The following is a 15,864-nucleotide window of genomic DNA, read 5'->3' as shown; positions in this document are numbered from 1 at the left end:
GCACAAAGTGGGCGCTTAGGTAATCAACCAACAGATCAATTAGTTACCACTGCCTTCTCAATCCCTTTATTGAACGCCCCACGGGCTTCCCCGCTCTCATTCAAGTTCTGCTGGGGATTCCTGGTTTAGATATTCGCCAGTATTTCAAGATTCTTTTTTCTTTTTTTCGAAAAAAAAAAAAGGAAAAGAAATAGATTGCAAACTACCTTGTCCCCGGGAAGCCATTGGAATGGGGCTTGCACGAACCTTCCCTATGATTACTTGAAATTGTCTTCATTAGGCACGCGCAATCTGCTGTTTCGACTACTATGGCCCACTAACTAGCTGCAGGACTACCTATTTTTGGCCATATCCGAGTTTCTAGCAGCTTCTGGAGGCGACAATTGAAACAGTATCCCTGTTTCCCTAACCACTATGTGGTTTCTTGGGCTCAGTTGATTCTATCTCTTTTTTTTAGATCAAAAGCGAATCGCTGCTCAACCGGTTTGCGCCATCTTCAGCCAGTGAAAGGCAGTGCAGTAAGCGCCTCTCCTTGACTCAAAGAACCCTACCCTCCTATGACGACATTATAAGGAAAATAACGTCTTCGTAACTATTATTATCCGAGAGGATGTGACCGTGAAAACAGGGAGACGATATTGATCAAATTGACGACTAAGAAAAGCATTTTCATTGGGTCTCTGCTCAAGACTGAAAATACCTAAAATTCGAGATATATGACTTATGGAATCATAGTGACTAGTAGTAAGCCCAACAAATCAAAATACCAATAAATAAAAACAAAAACATACAACAGCAGGGATTCGCATGTGGTCACCCACCATACTACTAACCTGCCGGCGTGTGGCTTAAGTACGGCTGAGCGGACGGGAAGCCCTGTTCTCCACACCCTATGGTCGTATGTACTAGATACGACGGGAAAGAGGAATATATAGAATTTTTTGTAGCCTTTAGAGCATAGAGGAAAGGAGCGACTCTGAACGCAACAGGCAGCGAGCACCTCCCTTCTGTGCCCTCACCTTCGCTACCTTCAGACATCCACCGCTTCCCAAGAGTGCTCACACACTACCATATCTACTACTCACTATATCATGGGACTCAGCTCTCACCATCATTCTTACCTCTTCCCAAGATATCTCAGGAATATCATGCCATCAGCAGTTCTCGACTATAAAACTACCAAAAATCCCGGTCTGGTCGTCAGATTTAATCGGGGCACTATGGTTCCATGGTCAAGTCTTCGGAACATATCTACCACCAAAGTAGATACCTAAGGTAAAATTGTTTGGTACTGGCACTGGATCAATCTGTCAGGTCACACCTTGTCGTCTTTTAGCTCTTCATCTCCTGGAGTCTGGCTATATGTAACATACTTTACAATCCATAAGAAGCCACGATTCACACTGAGCCAATTCTGCTTGTGTCTTTTTATGATGCTCCCTCTCATGATCTAGTTTCTGTCAAAGTCCTTCCGTTTTCTTTCGAAGACTATCTAATTTCCTTTCCACATATCGATCGATCCTTGGTCGCATATTGGAGAATTTTTCGTCCTAGCCTGGGTTTAGCCAGCTGCACGAGACTGCACATAGTCACGTAAGTACCAAAGTAGATCCCTTTTGTTTACGGGGCTGTTCGTGCGCTTCACCCATTCCGGAAAAAATCCTTCTTGGCTCTGTGTCTGAATGGAAACATGTCTTCTCACTCATCATAATCTAGGATGACGATTGTAGTGTCGCTATCTGGGGTATGAGCCATAAATGCTAGCAGTGTTGTGCGTGGCTTCAATGGGAAGGAGAATGAAGATAGCAAGGTGTCCCTATATCAGAATTTGTGGAAGAGAACCAGGAACTGGATAAGAGGAGGGGAAGGGCCATTATACATCGGACCAAACAGCCCTAGTGTGCCAGAGACTGATGGTGATTGGTTTCCTGTGGTAGGCGCATGTTCCAGGAAATGCCAGCTGCATATTTGGGCAAGGGCCATCTCACAGATGCCCGCTCAGTAGATCTAGATAATTTCCTTTCTTCTTGATGGCCATGAAAGTCTATATGGTCTTATACTCCGTGCTCTTATAGCATCAAAGCATCTTAATGTATTCAAACTTGGAACTCCCTATTTGGAACAATAATAGCGTTAATACATATCTCCTATTCTCTTTCTATGCTTCGACCAGAAGAAGTATATCGAGCGCCAAAAGGTCGAAGCCCAGGGAACCAACTAGCGAAGTCCAAGACCACTTACAAATATCCTTGATATCGTTTTGTTTGTGAGATTCGAACTGGCAAAGAGCAAGGCATCAGATAATCTCTCCCCGACAAAGCAACTAGTAGACCAAAACCTCCTCATATTTTTCTCCCTCGTCCCTCCATTTTTTAAGCACCTTCTTCATATCCGCCGCAATATTCTGAGCATAGTCAGGCCCAGCGGCCCCGGCAGGCAAATCTGCTGGGTTCCCCCTAACCCAAGCAACAGGTTCTTTAGCAACACCTGCGAATTTCTTCTTAAGCTCTTCAACCTGCTGGGGCTCATAGCCGCGACCGAAGATTACCGCGCGAGGAGGCCGGCTGTAATCGTGGGTTCCGATCTCATTGGGGCTCTGAGGCTGAGGATCGCGACCTGCAAGCAGATGCGGGAGCTCAGCCTCTGCAGCCTCATATGACAGGATGAAGTGGATGACTGAGGAGCATTAGCACCATACTTTATTTATTTCAGGAATGTATATCAAGAACCTTCATATTCAGGCGGTAGGTGCTGGGAGATTGATTTCCCCATCGCGGGTATTCTGCCGCAGGCAACTACTGGCACCGGCTGAGTGAAAGAAGACATATTGCGAGAGCTATACGTTGTACGCTGCGGATGAAGGTATTTCAGAGTATTGGAGATAGAGAATAATAGAGTAAGCTGAGGTCGATGATTCGATTTATATTCCTCGTTCCGGCGCGCTCGGTCTTGATGATAAGTTGATGACGTTCGGACAGAGCATGAGATCTCCGACTCCAGCCAATTTTAGAGCCATAGACTTTGGGCGCAGTTCGGGCCAATCGTGGCGACCCACCGATTTTTTGGTTTATTCAACAGCCCCGACGCCCTGACCCCCGATAAGTAAAGCAACCCCGTCACGTCCTTTTCGCGTTTTTAGATTTTCCATTACATCACTGCATGTCTTCAAGATAAAGAAAAGGCCTCAAAAGCAATATATAATGGCCAAAGCAATGAATGACACGCCCGCTCCTTGCAAGAGAGGCCAGCCACAAGCTGGGATAGACAATCAGCAAGGTCCTAAGGTAGTTATATCCCGAACAACTACCCCCCCCACGCCACCCTTCTAAGAGCAAGTAATTCTACCGTTCAGAATAGTCTCATTGTCTCCGAAAATCCCCTTCTCATCTATCCCTAGTCCCACCTTAAAATTACCTGACTATAGTATCGCCTAATAGCCTCCTAAAGCAAGGGCGCTAGACGCTCTTATACCATCTAGTCCGATAATACTACAAGACTAATTACTATCTATTAACAAGATCATCTACAGACAATCCAAGGATCAAAGTAATCTTCGCTAAGTTGATTTCCAATCAACTTGGTTCTTCTCACACAGAAAAAACAACCTGGGAAGAAAGAGCTTGCAGCCAGGACTGCTCCCCCCTTTTCTCTACCATGGCCTGGGTATATCTGTGCTCTAGTTTTGATCGCAATCGATCGGCACAAAGTGGGCGCTTAGGTTCTCGACCAACAGATCAGTAGATCCCTAATTTAGATAACCGCCAATATTTTGAAGAAAATGTGAGGCTGAAAGTGGGTCCTGAGTCACACTGGATCAGTTCGTCTCGAAAATCTCTTGGCTATCTGATTGGGTTGGATCTGATCTAGATTGCTTTACCACAATTTCTCCTTGGGTTCGAATCATTCTAGTCATTGCAAGTGACTCGATTCGGTGCAGGTTAACGCACAAAGAGACTAGTAAGTAGTGAGTCACCCTCGTTTACAGAATCCAAATTCACCGGTAGAGCTAAAATATTTACCCGATGGGCTGAGGCTCTTAGGCTACTCGGAGCTGTTTGCCCCGCTGTGTGCTGCCTAGCGAATCGGCGCTATAAATTATCGCGCCCACATCCACCATTTCTCTACCAACATTTTATTTACAATATCCATTATCATCATCAAGAACAACAACAACCTCCAGGGTTGAGAACATGTCGAATTTCAGCGGATGTTGTTTCCACCAGGGCAACGGCTGGCATTATCTACCACAAATCTCCCTGAAAGCCCACGCAACAATCCTCTCATCCACATCCCGCACAACTCTCACACAAACATTCACAAATTCCTCAGATCTCCCTCTTGAGAAGGTCTCATATAAATTTCCCCTCTACGATGGCGTCAGCGTGGTCGGGTTCAAGTGTCGCGTCGGAACGCGATACCTGCACAGTAAAGTGGACACAAGAGAGCAGGCGAATGCAGATTTCGACAATGCGGTCGCGAATAATCAAACGGCAGCGCTTATGGTGCATGGCTCCAGGGAAAACGACGTCTTCGTAACTACATTAGGCAATATTTCTGCAAAAGAAACCATCACGGTAGAAATCACGTTCATCGGAGAATTGAAGCAGGACGCACAGTCCGACGGGATCCGATATACTCTCCCAAATGCCATCGCACCGAGATACCCTGATCCGAGCGCTATTCATACCTCTGGATCATTATTTGGAGCGCCTGAACAGGAACCAATCCAACCGCCCCAGTGGGGCCTGGTAAAGACGTCTGGTATCGATATCACGATCGACGTTCAGATGGAGAAAACTTCCATTATTCGAGAACTTCAGTCGCCGAGTCATTCAGTGAAGGTTTCTCTAGGGTGTACATCGACTACTCCTAGTGGCAGTAATTCAGGATCAACATTCGATCCCTCCCAGGCCTCTGCTTCAATCCGCCTGGCCAAAGAGAATGAACTCCTACTCGAGCGCGATTTTGTGCTCGTTGTCAAAGCCGACGGCCTTGATAACCCCACAGCTTTACTCGAAACACATTCAAGCATTCCCGACCAGCGCGCTTTGATGGTGACGCTTGTGCCAAAGTTCCATCTGCCACCCATCAAACCGGAGGTGATCTTCGTCATCGATCGAAGTGGTAGTATGAAGGCAAAGATCCCAACATTGCGATCAGCCTTGCAAATCTTCTTGAAATCGCTGCCCGTAGGGGTCTGCTTTAACCTCTGTTCCTTCGGGCGTGAGCATCGTTTTTTGTGGCCGCAGAGTAAAGTATATGATAAGTCGAGTCTGGACGAGGCTTCGGCGTACGTTGAAACAATAAACGCAGATATGGGAGGCACGAATTTGACATCCGCTGTTAAAGCTACCATTGCAAGTCGTCTCAATGATAAAGAACTCGAAGTTCTTATCCTGACTGATGGCCAAATCCACGATCAGCAGGATTTGTTTGATTTCATTCGGGAGACTGTCACATCAAACAAGTTAGACAAGGGCCAGTCGGCTCGTTTCTTCTCGCTTGGTATTGGAAACCAGGCGTCGCATTCTCTGATCGAAGGTATTGCCAGGTCAGGAAACGGCATCTCGCAATCGGTTCTGGAGTACGAGGAGCTTGACCGGAAGGTTGTTCGGATGTTGAAGGGTGCGCTTACTCCTCATATCGGTGACTTTAAACTCCAGGTTGATTACGATCCACCTGAGCAAGAGTTTGAAGTCGTTGATGCAGTCGATTCGACCACAAATACAACCACCGAAAGCGCTGATGGAAATGGAAATGAAGAACTTATTGTATCCCTCGAGAAGGAAACAGCTCAAATTTCGATCTCCCTCTTCGACGAATCATTCCAAGAATCCGATGCCGAGCTTGGAACACCCCGAGACAAAGACAACAAGAGCAATAGCAATACCTTGCCAGAGCTATCACCTCCAGATGTCCTTCAAGCCCCCCTACCAGATCCCCCCCTTTCCATCCCTTTATCCGGAGCTATGTATACCTGCTCCTAGACCCAAAGTCATCAGACCGGGTCCCAAAATCACTCACACTAAGCGCCACATCCAACGGGAGATTACTTCAACTTCGCATTCCAGTCAAAGACACTGTTCAAGGCGAAACAATCCATCAACTTGCCTCACGCAAGGCAATGATCGAGCTAGAGGAAGAGCACAGCTGGCTCGAACATAGCAAAGACCCCAATGGAAACCCATTTTCCCACTTCCACGCGGATACGAAGAGTCAGCTCGTGAAACGCGAATGCCAGCTTCTAGGACTCAAGTATCAAGTCACGGGGAAACACTGCTCATTTGTTGCATTGGAGGAAGAATCGACCAATAAGGAGAACAAACAAAAAGCGGAACACGGTCAGGATCAGGAGCAAGAAAAGGTCTCCAAGATTGGTGACAAAAATTTCCCTGTCAAAGCAACGACCTTCAACATCATACAAGCACGCCCAAGCGTGCTTGGATCTGGGGGAAATTCCAGTAAAGCCCTTTTTGGCGGTTCCAACTCGCCACGATGTGCGCCTATGGGATCCTTTGCACGTCAGGGTCAGCGCCAGAGTCAGGTTTCGACGGGCTCGGGACTGTTCGGTGGCTCTGTTCAGTCCATTCCTCTCTCAATGGGTAGTTTTGGCAGTTCGCAAGCATTTGGCGCAGCCTCTTCTCCAGGCCAACAACCTCCGTCTGGATTCGGAAGTACTCAATCTCCACCAGCTTTATTCGGTGGTGGTCAACAACACGCATCAGCCGGGTCACTTTTCGGAGGCCAACAGGCTCAATGCTCTTCTCCCGCCTTTGGACAACCATCGATTTCTCAAGAACGTGGAACTTTCGCTTCCCCCTTTGGCGCGAGTAATCATCAACAAAATCCACCTGCAGCTGGAGCACTCTTTGGCGGCGCTGTCCCTCGTCCTAACCCAAACCAGCCAGCTTTATTCGGCAGTGCCCCCAAACGCCGGAGCACCCCTGTAACTGGAGGGCTGTTTGGCAACGCTCCTTCAAAAGTTCAAGTGTCCTTATTTGGCTCTGCGCAGCCATCAAACGCCCAATCATCTTCTGGATTCGGAGCTGGAATATCTCAAAACAGCACAACGCCAAATAAAGGATCTCTTTTCGGAAGAGCATCCAATCCAACAAATCCAGCACCTACAAGCTCGGAAAAGACTAACAAATCAAAAGTCCACTCACTAATCGCCCTTCAAGACTTCCAAGGCAACTGGTCTCTCAGTCAGGAACTCTGCAACCTTCTAGATTGTGAGGAAGATACAGTTCGCCAACGCTTCATTGACCTGTTAGGATCTTCCTCTTCTCCTTCCACTGTCACTGAGTCCAGTCTTGAAGTCCTCGCTACACTCAAGGCGATGGGGTATCTGAAGCATCAACATGCCGAGGAGAAGAGTGTTTGGGAACTCGTTTTCGGTAAGGCGGAGACATGGCTTGAGGGTGTCTTGCCCGGGCTGGGAGAAGCTGGTAATAAGATTCAGGCGAGGAGAGAAGAGATCATGTCGTTGGACCTTTTTAAGTGAGTATTGAATTGGCTTGAGTGGATTCTAATCTTTTCAATAATAGTGCCGTTTAGTTTAATGTATCATCTCAATTTATTCTATTTTATTAATGACTCTCTCTTGGCCTGTGTAACTATCTCCTTGTAATTTCTTTCTTTATAACCGCGGTGAAATGTGCAAGGATAGTTCAGTTTACCAAGCCGAGCTATATTCAATCTATGCAGTAAGAACAAGGCCGTGATATGTACATCTCATTTTATCATTTTATTCCTGCTCAGGTGCTTACATAAATATCCAAAGGGATTTTTGTATCGATATAAGAGCTCGAAATAGCAATTAGAGTGGCATTGACTGAAATCATACTTAATTCGGTGAACTTTAAATGAGACTTTTGCGAGAGTACTTTTGTCAGACCCCGTTTACAAGGTTCTGTTTATTCAGCGCAACACATGACCTCTCGCCTGCAAGGAGTAAGTAGCTTATCACAACAGAATGCGAAACGATAGCTCGAATCGACTATAAACAAAATCTAGTGAATATTCACAAGCCCCCGCTACTAGCTCTCATTCCCCCTTTTCCCTATCCCGCGCGACTAAAACAACCAACCAATCCAACACCTCAAAAGATATCATCTAAACCAAACCTAAACAAGCCTTGGCTTGATTAGGCAGGAAAATAGACCTGTCCTGATTAGGAAAGAATATACGCGATCTGCGCCACAACTCTGCAGATGGGAATGCGATCCATAGATAAAGAGAGCTTGCAACCCCGCAGTTTCCAGCTGCCCTGTGCCCACCAGTAGAAGTTTTCAGTTTCGGTTCTCCAATGAGGAGAGGTCTTACTCTAGGTATAGATACCGAGATAGCATACCATAGGTCTGTTTATGGTTGGAGAAAGGGACAGGGGGAGGGGGCTGGGATCAGTAAGGTATACATGACCCTGTCGTACTACAGTGGCTGAAAGTCCTGATTTTTGTTAAATAAGCCATTTGCAACCCGAACCCTCCTGGATAATGGGAAAGGGCGAGATTTGCCTCTCTCACTACTACAATCTATAAACCCATCACAGTCAAGCCTACCATGGCCCTCGAAGCAGAAACCGATAAGCCCATCGCAGCTGGCGATGCACCCATCGACCACGACCACGAAGCAGGCTCACTAAAAAGCATCCACGAAGAAGGTGAACTCGAGGGACTAGGCTACAAACAAGAGCTCCGCCGCAACCGCTCCGTCGCAACCCTCCTCTTCCAATCCCTCGCCATCGCCGCAATCCCCTACGGCGAAGGCAGCGCCCTTCTCAGCGCAGTCTACGGCGGTGGCCCTCTATCAATCTTCGTCGGTTGGATAATAGTCTGCTTCCTAGACCAATGCATAGCAATGTCCCTCGCCGAGCTCGCATCCCGATATCCCACCTCCGCCGGACCCTACTACTGGTCCTTCCAACTGGCAAAGTCCAACAAGACAACCGTCTCCTTCATCAACGCCTGGATATGGGTCATTGGAAACTGGACCATCACGCTATCCGTGAATTTTGGCTTCGCCTCTATGCTTTCCGCCGCGATATCAATGTATCACCCGGACTGGAGCGCCAATAGCTGGCAGCTCCTGCTAATCTTCTACGCCGTCTGTCTCGGTTCGCTGGTAATTTGCACTTTTGCAAATCGCTTCCTGCCACAAGTTGATACAGCCTGCGCAGCCTGGACAGCCATAACCATCGTCGTGATTCTCATCGCCGCCTCTGTAAAAGCAGGCGCTGGCCGCCACTCCGCTTCCTACGCGCTGGCCCATTATGACAAGTCCTTCGCAGGCTGGGGAGGATTCACCCTATTCATCGGCCTCTTGCCAGCAGCTTATACATTCTCCGCCATCGGAATGGTCTCATCAATGGCAGAAGAATGTCCCCAACCAGCAGTGAAAGTACCCCGAGCAATCGCACTCGCCGTACCCGTCGGCTTCATCGCAGGCTTATTCTTCATCATCCCAATCTGCGTAACCCTCCCACCACTGGAAGATATCATAAACGCCCCCGGCGGCCAAGCCCTCCCCTACATTCTGCACAGAGTAATGGGATCACCTGGCGGCGGACTAGGCCTCGTCTTCCTAGTCCTAATAATAACCCTCTTCTGCTCGATAAGTATAACCGTCGCAGCGTCGCGCTCAACCTGGGCCGTTGCCCGCGACAACGCACTACCCCTAGCAAAAGTCTGGGCAACCGTCCACCCAACTCTCGGTGTTCCAGTCTGGTCTCTAGTCCTATTGACAATCATCCAGATGTTGCTGGGCCTAATCAATCTCGGCAGCACGAGTGCGTTTACGGCATTTGTTTCTGTAGGTGTTATTGCGTTGGCGATGGCTTATGCGATTCCAATCTCGTTGAGTCTTTTCCACGGTCGTGCGGAAGTTAAGCATGCTAAATGGAATTGTGGGCATTTCGTGGGGACAATTGTTAATGTACTCGCGTTGGCTTGGATTGCGTTTGAATTGGTGCTTTTTAGTATGCCGACTGCGTTGCCGGTTACTAGGGTTTCGATGAATTATGCCTCCGTCGTCTTTGTTGGGTTTATGGCTATTTCCGCCGTTTGGTATCTCGTTTATGCGAGAAAACGTGAGTATTCCATTCCAGTGGCTTCTAGGGCTTACTGTCCTTCGGGTTCATCTATTCTGTTCCCGTTCGTATATGCATTTGCTGATCGTTTTACAGACTACAAGGGTCCTCCAGAGTCGGATGCATTGGATGTAGAGTGAGGGCTCTAAACTATTTCTTCTATAGCATCAATCTATGGCTTTCCTTTCTTACTTGCAATCTAGCAGGCGAAACTTGTAGACTAATCTCACGTTCCAGACTCTAGAAGAGCTCGTATCAACGAGATAAAGCTGACTAAATAGTCTCGATTGAATCAAGTAAGCAAAGAATCTATAGATACCATCACTCAACACCATAACAATGTATAACAAGAGGGAGGCCAGGGCCCCAAAATGTAAAATGTAGAGAAGCGGGGACATGAATGATACCCTTCAATCGATTCGATTCGATTCAATTCAACTCATTCATTGCCATCCGTAACAGCCAGCTGCGCACCCTCCTCACCACTCGCCTCCCCCTTCCTCCGACGAGGCAACCCCTCATTCGGAGGATGACGTGCCGGAGGGATAGAAGCATCACTAGGTCTCCGTCTCCGAACAAGCTGATACCCCCTATCAAGTTCGATTTCAACCGCTTCGCGAACCTTCAGTGCGCTAATAGCAGGCCAAACGCCCCGCTCACCTTTCAAGGTCCAATCTGCAACGCGTTCTTTCGTCGGGCGCTGGAAGAGATTATATAGATCTTGGACAGCGAGGTCAGGCACCAGAGTTAGATTTGGGCCGGGGATTGTCTCGTCGATTAGGAGGCGGCTGATTGAGCCGGGAAGGAGGCCGATGTAGTCCAATTGGCGGACGCGGTGGCGGAGTTCGGCGAGAACGAGGCGCATTAGGGAGCGGGAAATATTGTTCCAGCCTGTTTGGTGGCGGTCGAGGAGGTTGAGTTCGGATCGGAGGAAAGGGATTAGGTATGGACGGGCTTGGGAGACGATGAAGTGGTTTACGTTGAAGAGTTCTGCGATTCGTGATAGTGGTGATTCGCCGTCGTTGTAGTTCACATGTCTCCAGGGCCGGAAGACGATGTCTTCGGTGTGGGGCCAGGGGATGATTGAACCTGTTTCGTCTTTACAGTAGATGGTTACTGGGGAGGTGATGAGTGAAGAGGTGGAGGCATTGGAGGCTGCGGCTGCAGACCAGATCAACACGTTCGGTGCTGTGAGGTAGTTCAGGAGATTGGGCGAGCCTGTCTTTCCTGCCGTGGCAACGGTGATATTTAAAATGCGCTTTGATCGGGCGTATGCTTCTTCGAATGTCAAATCGCCCACATTAGCGCGAACACATTCCTCCAGTAGTCCCATGTCGAAGAGATGACCCGTTCGAACAAATCGTATCATGCGTCGGAAGAAAATTCGTATCCAGCCCTCGGAGGCAGGATGGTCCTTTTTCCAGTGATCAAAAGCCGAAAGGTCAATGGTATCTCCGTTCAAGAGGGGTAACAGTTCATTTTCCGGATGAATTCCAACAAGAGCCGCGATCATGGCCCCGGTTGCCGTGCCAGTGATAATCCGAGGTAGAAGTCCTTGGAGATGCAACGCTCTCACAACTCCAAGATGACAGAGACCAAAAGCCGACCCGCCCTGCAAGAGCAAGGTCGTTCGTCCAAAAGCCTGACGTGTATCGTGGAGGAGCTCGAGCTTGGCCTGCGAGGTGAAGCTGGTCGCGTGCACGGGCGCAGGTTGCAGCGAGGTCACATACTGAATGGAAAGCGCAACCTGCGTGATATAGTCATCAATTAGAAGCTTGGTACCGGCATAGGCATGGGTGAACAGCTTTGTTGAGGTGATGTTGCCTAGATTGCGAACGAGTCCAGAGCGAAGCAGGTTGACCAGAGTTAAGATATCCTCGCTCTCGCGCGCGCCCATCAAGGCCTCTAAGCGGCCGAGGATAAGTCGATAGTCATAGTGTCGACTGACAGGATTCTGACGCCTGTGTGAGAGAGTATCAGCCAGCGGTTCAGTGGTTCTTTCGACCTCTTATTGCGATTCCCAACAAGAATATTTGTCAACACATACCACAGGTCCTTACTTAGAAGCTCGTCCAGTTCAAAGGCGGCTTCCTCCCACTCCTCGTACGTCTGTGCCGTCGCAAGAGTATGGAACAGTCGACTGCGCGGCGACTTGGATTTCCACCATGAAAACAGTTTCTATAGATTGTGAGCATGCGATTCATCCTAGATTGAGCAGTCGCAGCCAGGCAGCCAGCTAGCCAGCCCACTTTTGGCCCGAGGTCCAAATCTCACTCACCTCTCGCCAGAACTGCGCGACATCCATCAACATGCTGAACATTGCAGCCAGCATGCTATACAGACCGAGCCACCAAGCCATGGTGCACGAATGAGAAATAGAAATGCGATTCCAGGTCGAAAATAGCGGCCGGGAAAAAGCCCGGCGCTTTCACATGCTATGGCGTCACGCGCACTTCTCGAAAGGTCAAGAGAGGGGCGCTCTAATCGGACGCATCAGTATGGCATCAGCACCAGCACCCAAAGATAACACAACGCTAATGCTGGAAGTTGAGAGTTGCAGTTGCAAGTGAGGGGAAATGTTGAAGTGAAGTAAGTGTTGGGCGAGCTGAGCTACGAAGGCTGGCAGAACAGAACGGGTCGCACTGGCCGCTCTCCACCCATCAGAGCATCATCTTGCAGATAGTAGAAGTATTACAGGGTATACAGAGAACACACTACTCCAGCTACTTAGGCACAATACTAGAAATGGATTCGTACTTGCATCGCTACATTGCTTCGTACACGTATCAAAGGGAAATTTTGAATTTGCAAGTCGTTTGTTTTTTGTCATTCCGCTTTGCTTCCCTATATGCAAGTAGGCGAAATTAAAAAGGAACTCTCCCGGACACCCGAACCCAAGCGTCATTCTTTACTCCTCAATGATGTTGCCCCGCTCCGACACGTACAGACCGTCAAGGAACTGGAGAGGAAGAATTAGTATAATGCACGGATGGTAATTGGCGGGGGTGGGGTGGGCATTCAGCGAATTGTTGGTTGCGATTGAATTTGGATTTGCAAATGCCAATTCAATCGCAATCGCAATTACAAATCACTGAGCCCAAGTGAAGCTGATTACTCACCTTACGGATATCCTTGTTGCGAACACGGCAGATCTGCTGGATGTCGGCGGCACTCTGGGAGACACCCTCCAGGGAGTTACCGGAGAGCTGGAGCTCATCCTTAACGTTGGGAGAGGGGAAGATCTCAACACCGGGCTGGGCAGTGATGCGGCGAACGTACTTCTCACCGAGGAAGTTACGGATCTCAACCTCAGCGCGGTCGGTCTCGTCGTTCTTCTCGACGTTGACGTTGATGGGGAAATGGGCGTAGACGTAACGCATCTTGTACAGGAAGCCGCGGGTGACACCGATGATCAGGTTGTTGATGATGGTGCGGACGGTACGGAGGGTAGCGACACCCTTGCGGGCACCGTGGTGCAGCTCGATGGAGATGACCTTCTCCTCGGGGCGGCCGAAGGTGACGGCGATGTGGGAGAGGTCCTTGACGAGCTTGCCGCGGGGGCCCTCGACAGTGACAACACGCGAACGAATGTTCACCTTGACTGTAGTGAGAAACAAAAATTAGATCATCATGTCTCAGGTCAAAATAGCGTAGCATAGCATAGCAAGGAAAAAAGAAAAATTGCCCCAATGCCTTCAGACGAGTTAGTCGAATAGCACTCTGCTGTTCGCTGTTCTCGTCTGATTCCCCCTTTCTTGCAGAAACGGTATTTGTGTAGTCGACCTGGTGCCTCCTCTTCCATGTCCAATATCGAAGTCCACAATTCACAATTGTCTCTATCCAGTGCGACCACGCATATACCGTCTCTCGTCGGCGATCGAAAGGGAAAAAAGTCGTAGCTCACCATTGTCCGGAATGGGCAGCCGTTCCTCGGAGTGAATGTACCGCATCTTGACTGCGTGGGTGTTGTTGGCCGAGGGGGTTGAATTGTCGATGTCGGGAGGATAAAATCGGGCTGGAGGAGTTAGTGGACCATCTGCGAATTTGCACCAAAGTCACGGGATTGTGCGCCGGGTCGCTTACGGCCAGATCTGGTTAGCGCGTAGGGTTCTTATCGTTATCATCAGGTGACATTGGCACCCACTGGATGACATAAGCATGATATGGCTTGGCATATTTGTTCGGGTATGTTCAGTCACGTGGTTTGTTTGCATACATGCGCAATTAACTATAGGACGATATGTACACAGAACGCTAGATGATGTTTCAAAGACCCAGTATACTGCACTTTACTGCACTTCACGCTCACATCTGACCCTCCGCTGGCGGCGGAGGCGGCAAATGCCTCACATCAGTAACCCACTTCCCACCCATCGTTCTTAGCGCCGAGACCAGCTCGTCACTATGATCCAGAGCAGCAATATCATCACCACCCCCAATACTCTTCCCATTGACCAGAACATTCGGCACCGTCCTTCTCCCAGTATTATGCGCCAAAAGGTCCTGCAGTTTCGGACCGATCGGGTGCTGATCCAACTCGACGACAAACGGCTTCGGCGAAATAGCGTATCGCTCTAGCAGAATGTGCTTGGCCTTTTTGCTGTAGGGACAGTATGATTTGGAGAAGATGATTACTAGAAAGTAGAGCCGGGTTAGTCAGTCACTCACACCACTGTAGACAGGGGAACAGAACGTACTGGGAGACCGCTTCAGAATATCATTAAGTTCACTCTTCGCCTCCGTATGATCAACCACAACCTCTTCACCCGTCTTCTCAGAACCCTGCACCGCACCACCCTGCACAGCACCACCACCACCACCATTCTGACCCTTCATCTTCGGCACAGTCATCTTCGTCCGTCCAGCAATAGGAATCTCCTCCATCTCACCCTCCTGCGCGTGCTCGCTACTCTTCCCACCCATCGCCACCGGCACCGCGGGACGCTCTGTATCCGCGTCCGCACTATCACCAGGCCGCATTATGGGTTGTTGCGGTTTCGCATTCTTGGCATCTTCCTTCGCGCGCATGGCGTTTAGGGTTGTTTTGTAGAATTCTTGGTTTTGGATCTTGCTTGCTTCGCCCTGGTGAGATAAATGTTAGTTTGAGCGAGGCGAGGGGATTGATTCTCCTGTCCGGGTCGGGTACAGCACGACTCAGGTAAGTAGTACCAGTACCAGTACCTGGACGGGAGAACAGGGCAGGGCAGGGTAGGGCGACTGTACTGAGTAGTAAAAGAATAAAAAGACGATCGCCACGACGGCGATCAGCGCTACGCGGACGCGCCGTTGGGATGGCATCGCGGAGGGGTTGGCTGTGACTTATTGGAAGTTTTTCCGGCTAATGTGGCCCACTAACGCTGGCAGATGGTAAGTGTAGCTGTGGTGTGCCTTCAAGTTCCAAGACTGGCAGGATGATAAATGGAAACTTGAACTTGATGAACTCCCGAGGTCCGCAGCAGCAACGCGCCAATGCGAATGGCGCAACGTGACGCCAAGAAATCCGCTCAAGCTTAACGCTGCTTGGCTAGGTAGTCGTATCGTATACTCGTACTAGTGCTGTTGGTTCGAGTAATTAAGCGAGAGAATAATGTTCAAGTTCAAGTTCTTTGTACACGTCCAAGAATAGGTATTCATACGAGGGCCCGGGTAAGGAGGACCCTGTTCTGTTTTAAATCCGTGCCACTGGCAGTGCTCAGGAGAAGTGGGGGGCCCCTCCAGGGGTTTTTATCGGCTCTGGTGGTTATCCCTGGTGGCTTGGCATTGAGGTTGTGTGGGTT

At 49.1% G+C, this 15,864-nt stretch overlaps 5 protein-coding genes across 5 annotated transcripts; 2 read left to right on the top strand and 3 right to left on the bottom strand.

Annotated features, from left to right (window-relative positions):
- Positions 1 to 2,323: 2,323 nt before the first annotated feature.
- Positions 2,324 to 2,826, bottom strand: N7481_002690 (uncharacterized protein; the record flags this gene model as incomplete). The annotated part of the gene is made up of 2 exons (XM_057261909.1): positions 2,324 to 2,676; positions 2,730 to 2,826. The coding sequence occupies 2 exons, from the start codon at positions 2,824 to 2,826 to the stop codon at positions 2,324 to 2,326; spliced, it is 450 nt and encodes a 149-aa protein (XP_057126841.1).
- A 1,364-nt stretch (positions 2,827 to 4,190) lies between these two features.
- N7481_002689 (uncharacterized protein) lies at positions 4,191 to 7,504 on the top strand (the record flags this gene model as incomplete). The annotated part of the gene is made up of 2 exons (XM_057261908.1): positions 4,191 to 5,971; positions 6,031 to 7,504. The coding sequence occupies 2 exons, from the start codon at positions 4,191 to 4,193 to the stop codon at positions 7,502 to 7,504; spliced, it is 3,255 nt and encodes a 1,084-aa protein (XP_057126840.1).
- Positions 7,505 to 8,562: 1,058 nt separating this feature from the next.
- On the top strand, positions 8,563 to 10,227 carry N7481_002688 (putative amino acid permease; the record flags this gene model as incomplete). The annotated part of the gene is made up of 2 exons (XM_057261907.1): positions 8,563 to 10,087; positions 10,184 to 10,227. 2 exons carry the CDS (start codon positions 8,563 to 8,565, stop codon positions 10,225 to 10,227), a joined length of 1,569 nt encoding a protein of 522 aa, XP_057126839.1.
- Positions 10,228 to 10,526: 299 nt separating this feature from the next.
- On the bottom strand, positions 10,527 to 12,446 carry N7481_002687 (triacylglycerol lipase family protein; the record flags this gene model as incomplete). The annotated part of the gene is made up of 3 exons (XM_057261906.1): positions 10,527 to 12,048; positions 12,135 to 12,265; positions 12,366 to 12,446. 3 exons carry the CDS (start codon positions 12,444 to 12,446, stop codon positions 10,527 to 10,529), a joined length of 1,734 nt encoding a protein of 577 aa, XP_057126838.1.
- A 549-nt stretch (positions 12,447 to 12,995) lies between these two features.
- On the bottom strand, positions 12,996 to 15,385 carry N7481_002686 (60S ribosomal uL6 domain-containing protein; the record flags this gene model as incomplete). Its single annotated transcript, XM_057261905.1, has 6 exons — positions 12,996 to 13,046; positions 13,207 to 13,688; positions 13,992 to 14,102; positions 14,458 to 14,721; positions 14,785 to 15,169; positions 15,362 to 15,385. The coding sequence occupies 6 exons, from the start codon at positions 15,383 to 15,385 to the stop codon at positions 12,996 to 12,998; spliced, it is 1,317 nt and encodes a 438-aa protein (XP_057126837.1).
- Between the last annotated feature and the right edge of the window lie 479 nt (positions 15,386 to 15,864).

This window comes from Penicillium waksmanii (genome assembly GCF_028829765.1).
Source record: "Penicillium waksmanii strain IBT 27052 chromosome Unknown utg000002l:1.0-3326099.0:1.0-3328782.0, whole genome shotgun sequence".
Lineage (NCBI taxonomy): Eukaryota > Fungi > Ascomycota > Eurotiomycetes > Eurotiales > Aspergillaceae > Penicillium > Penicillium waksmanii.
The sequence above is the reverse complement of the archived record's forward strand: the minus strand, read 5'-3'. Positions and strand labels throughout refer to the sequence as shown.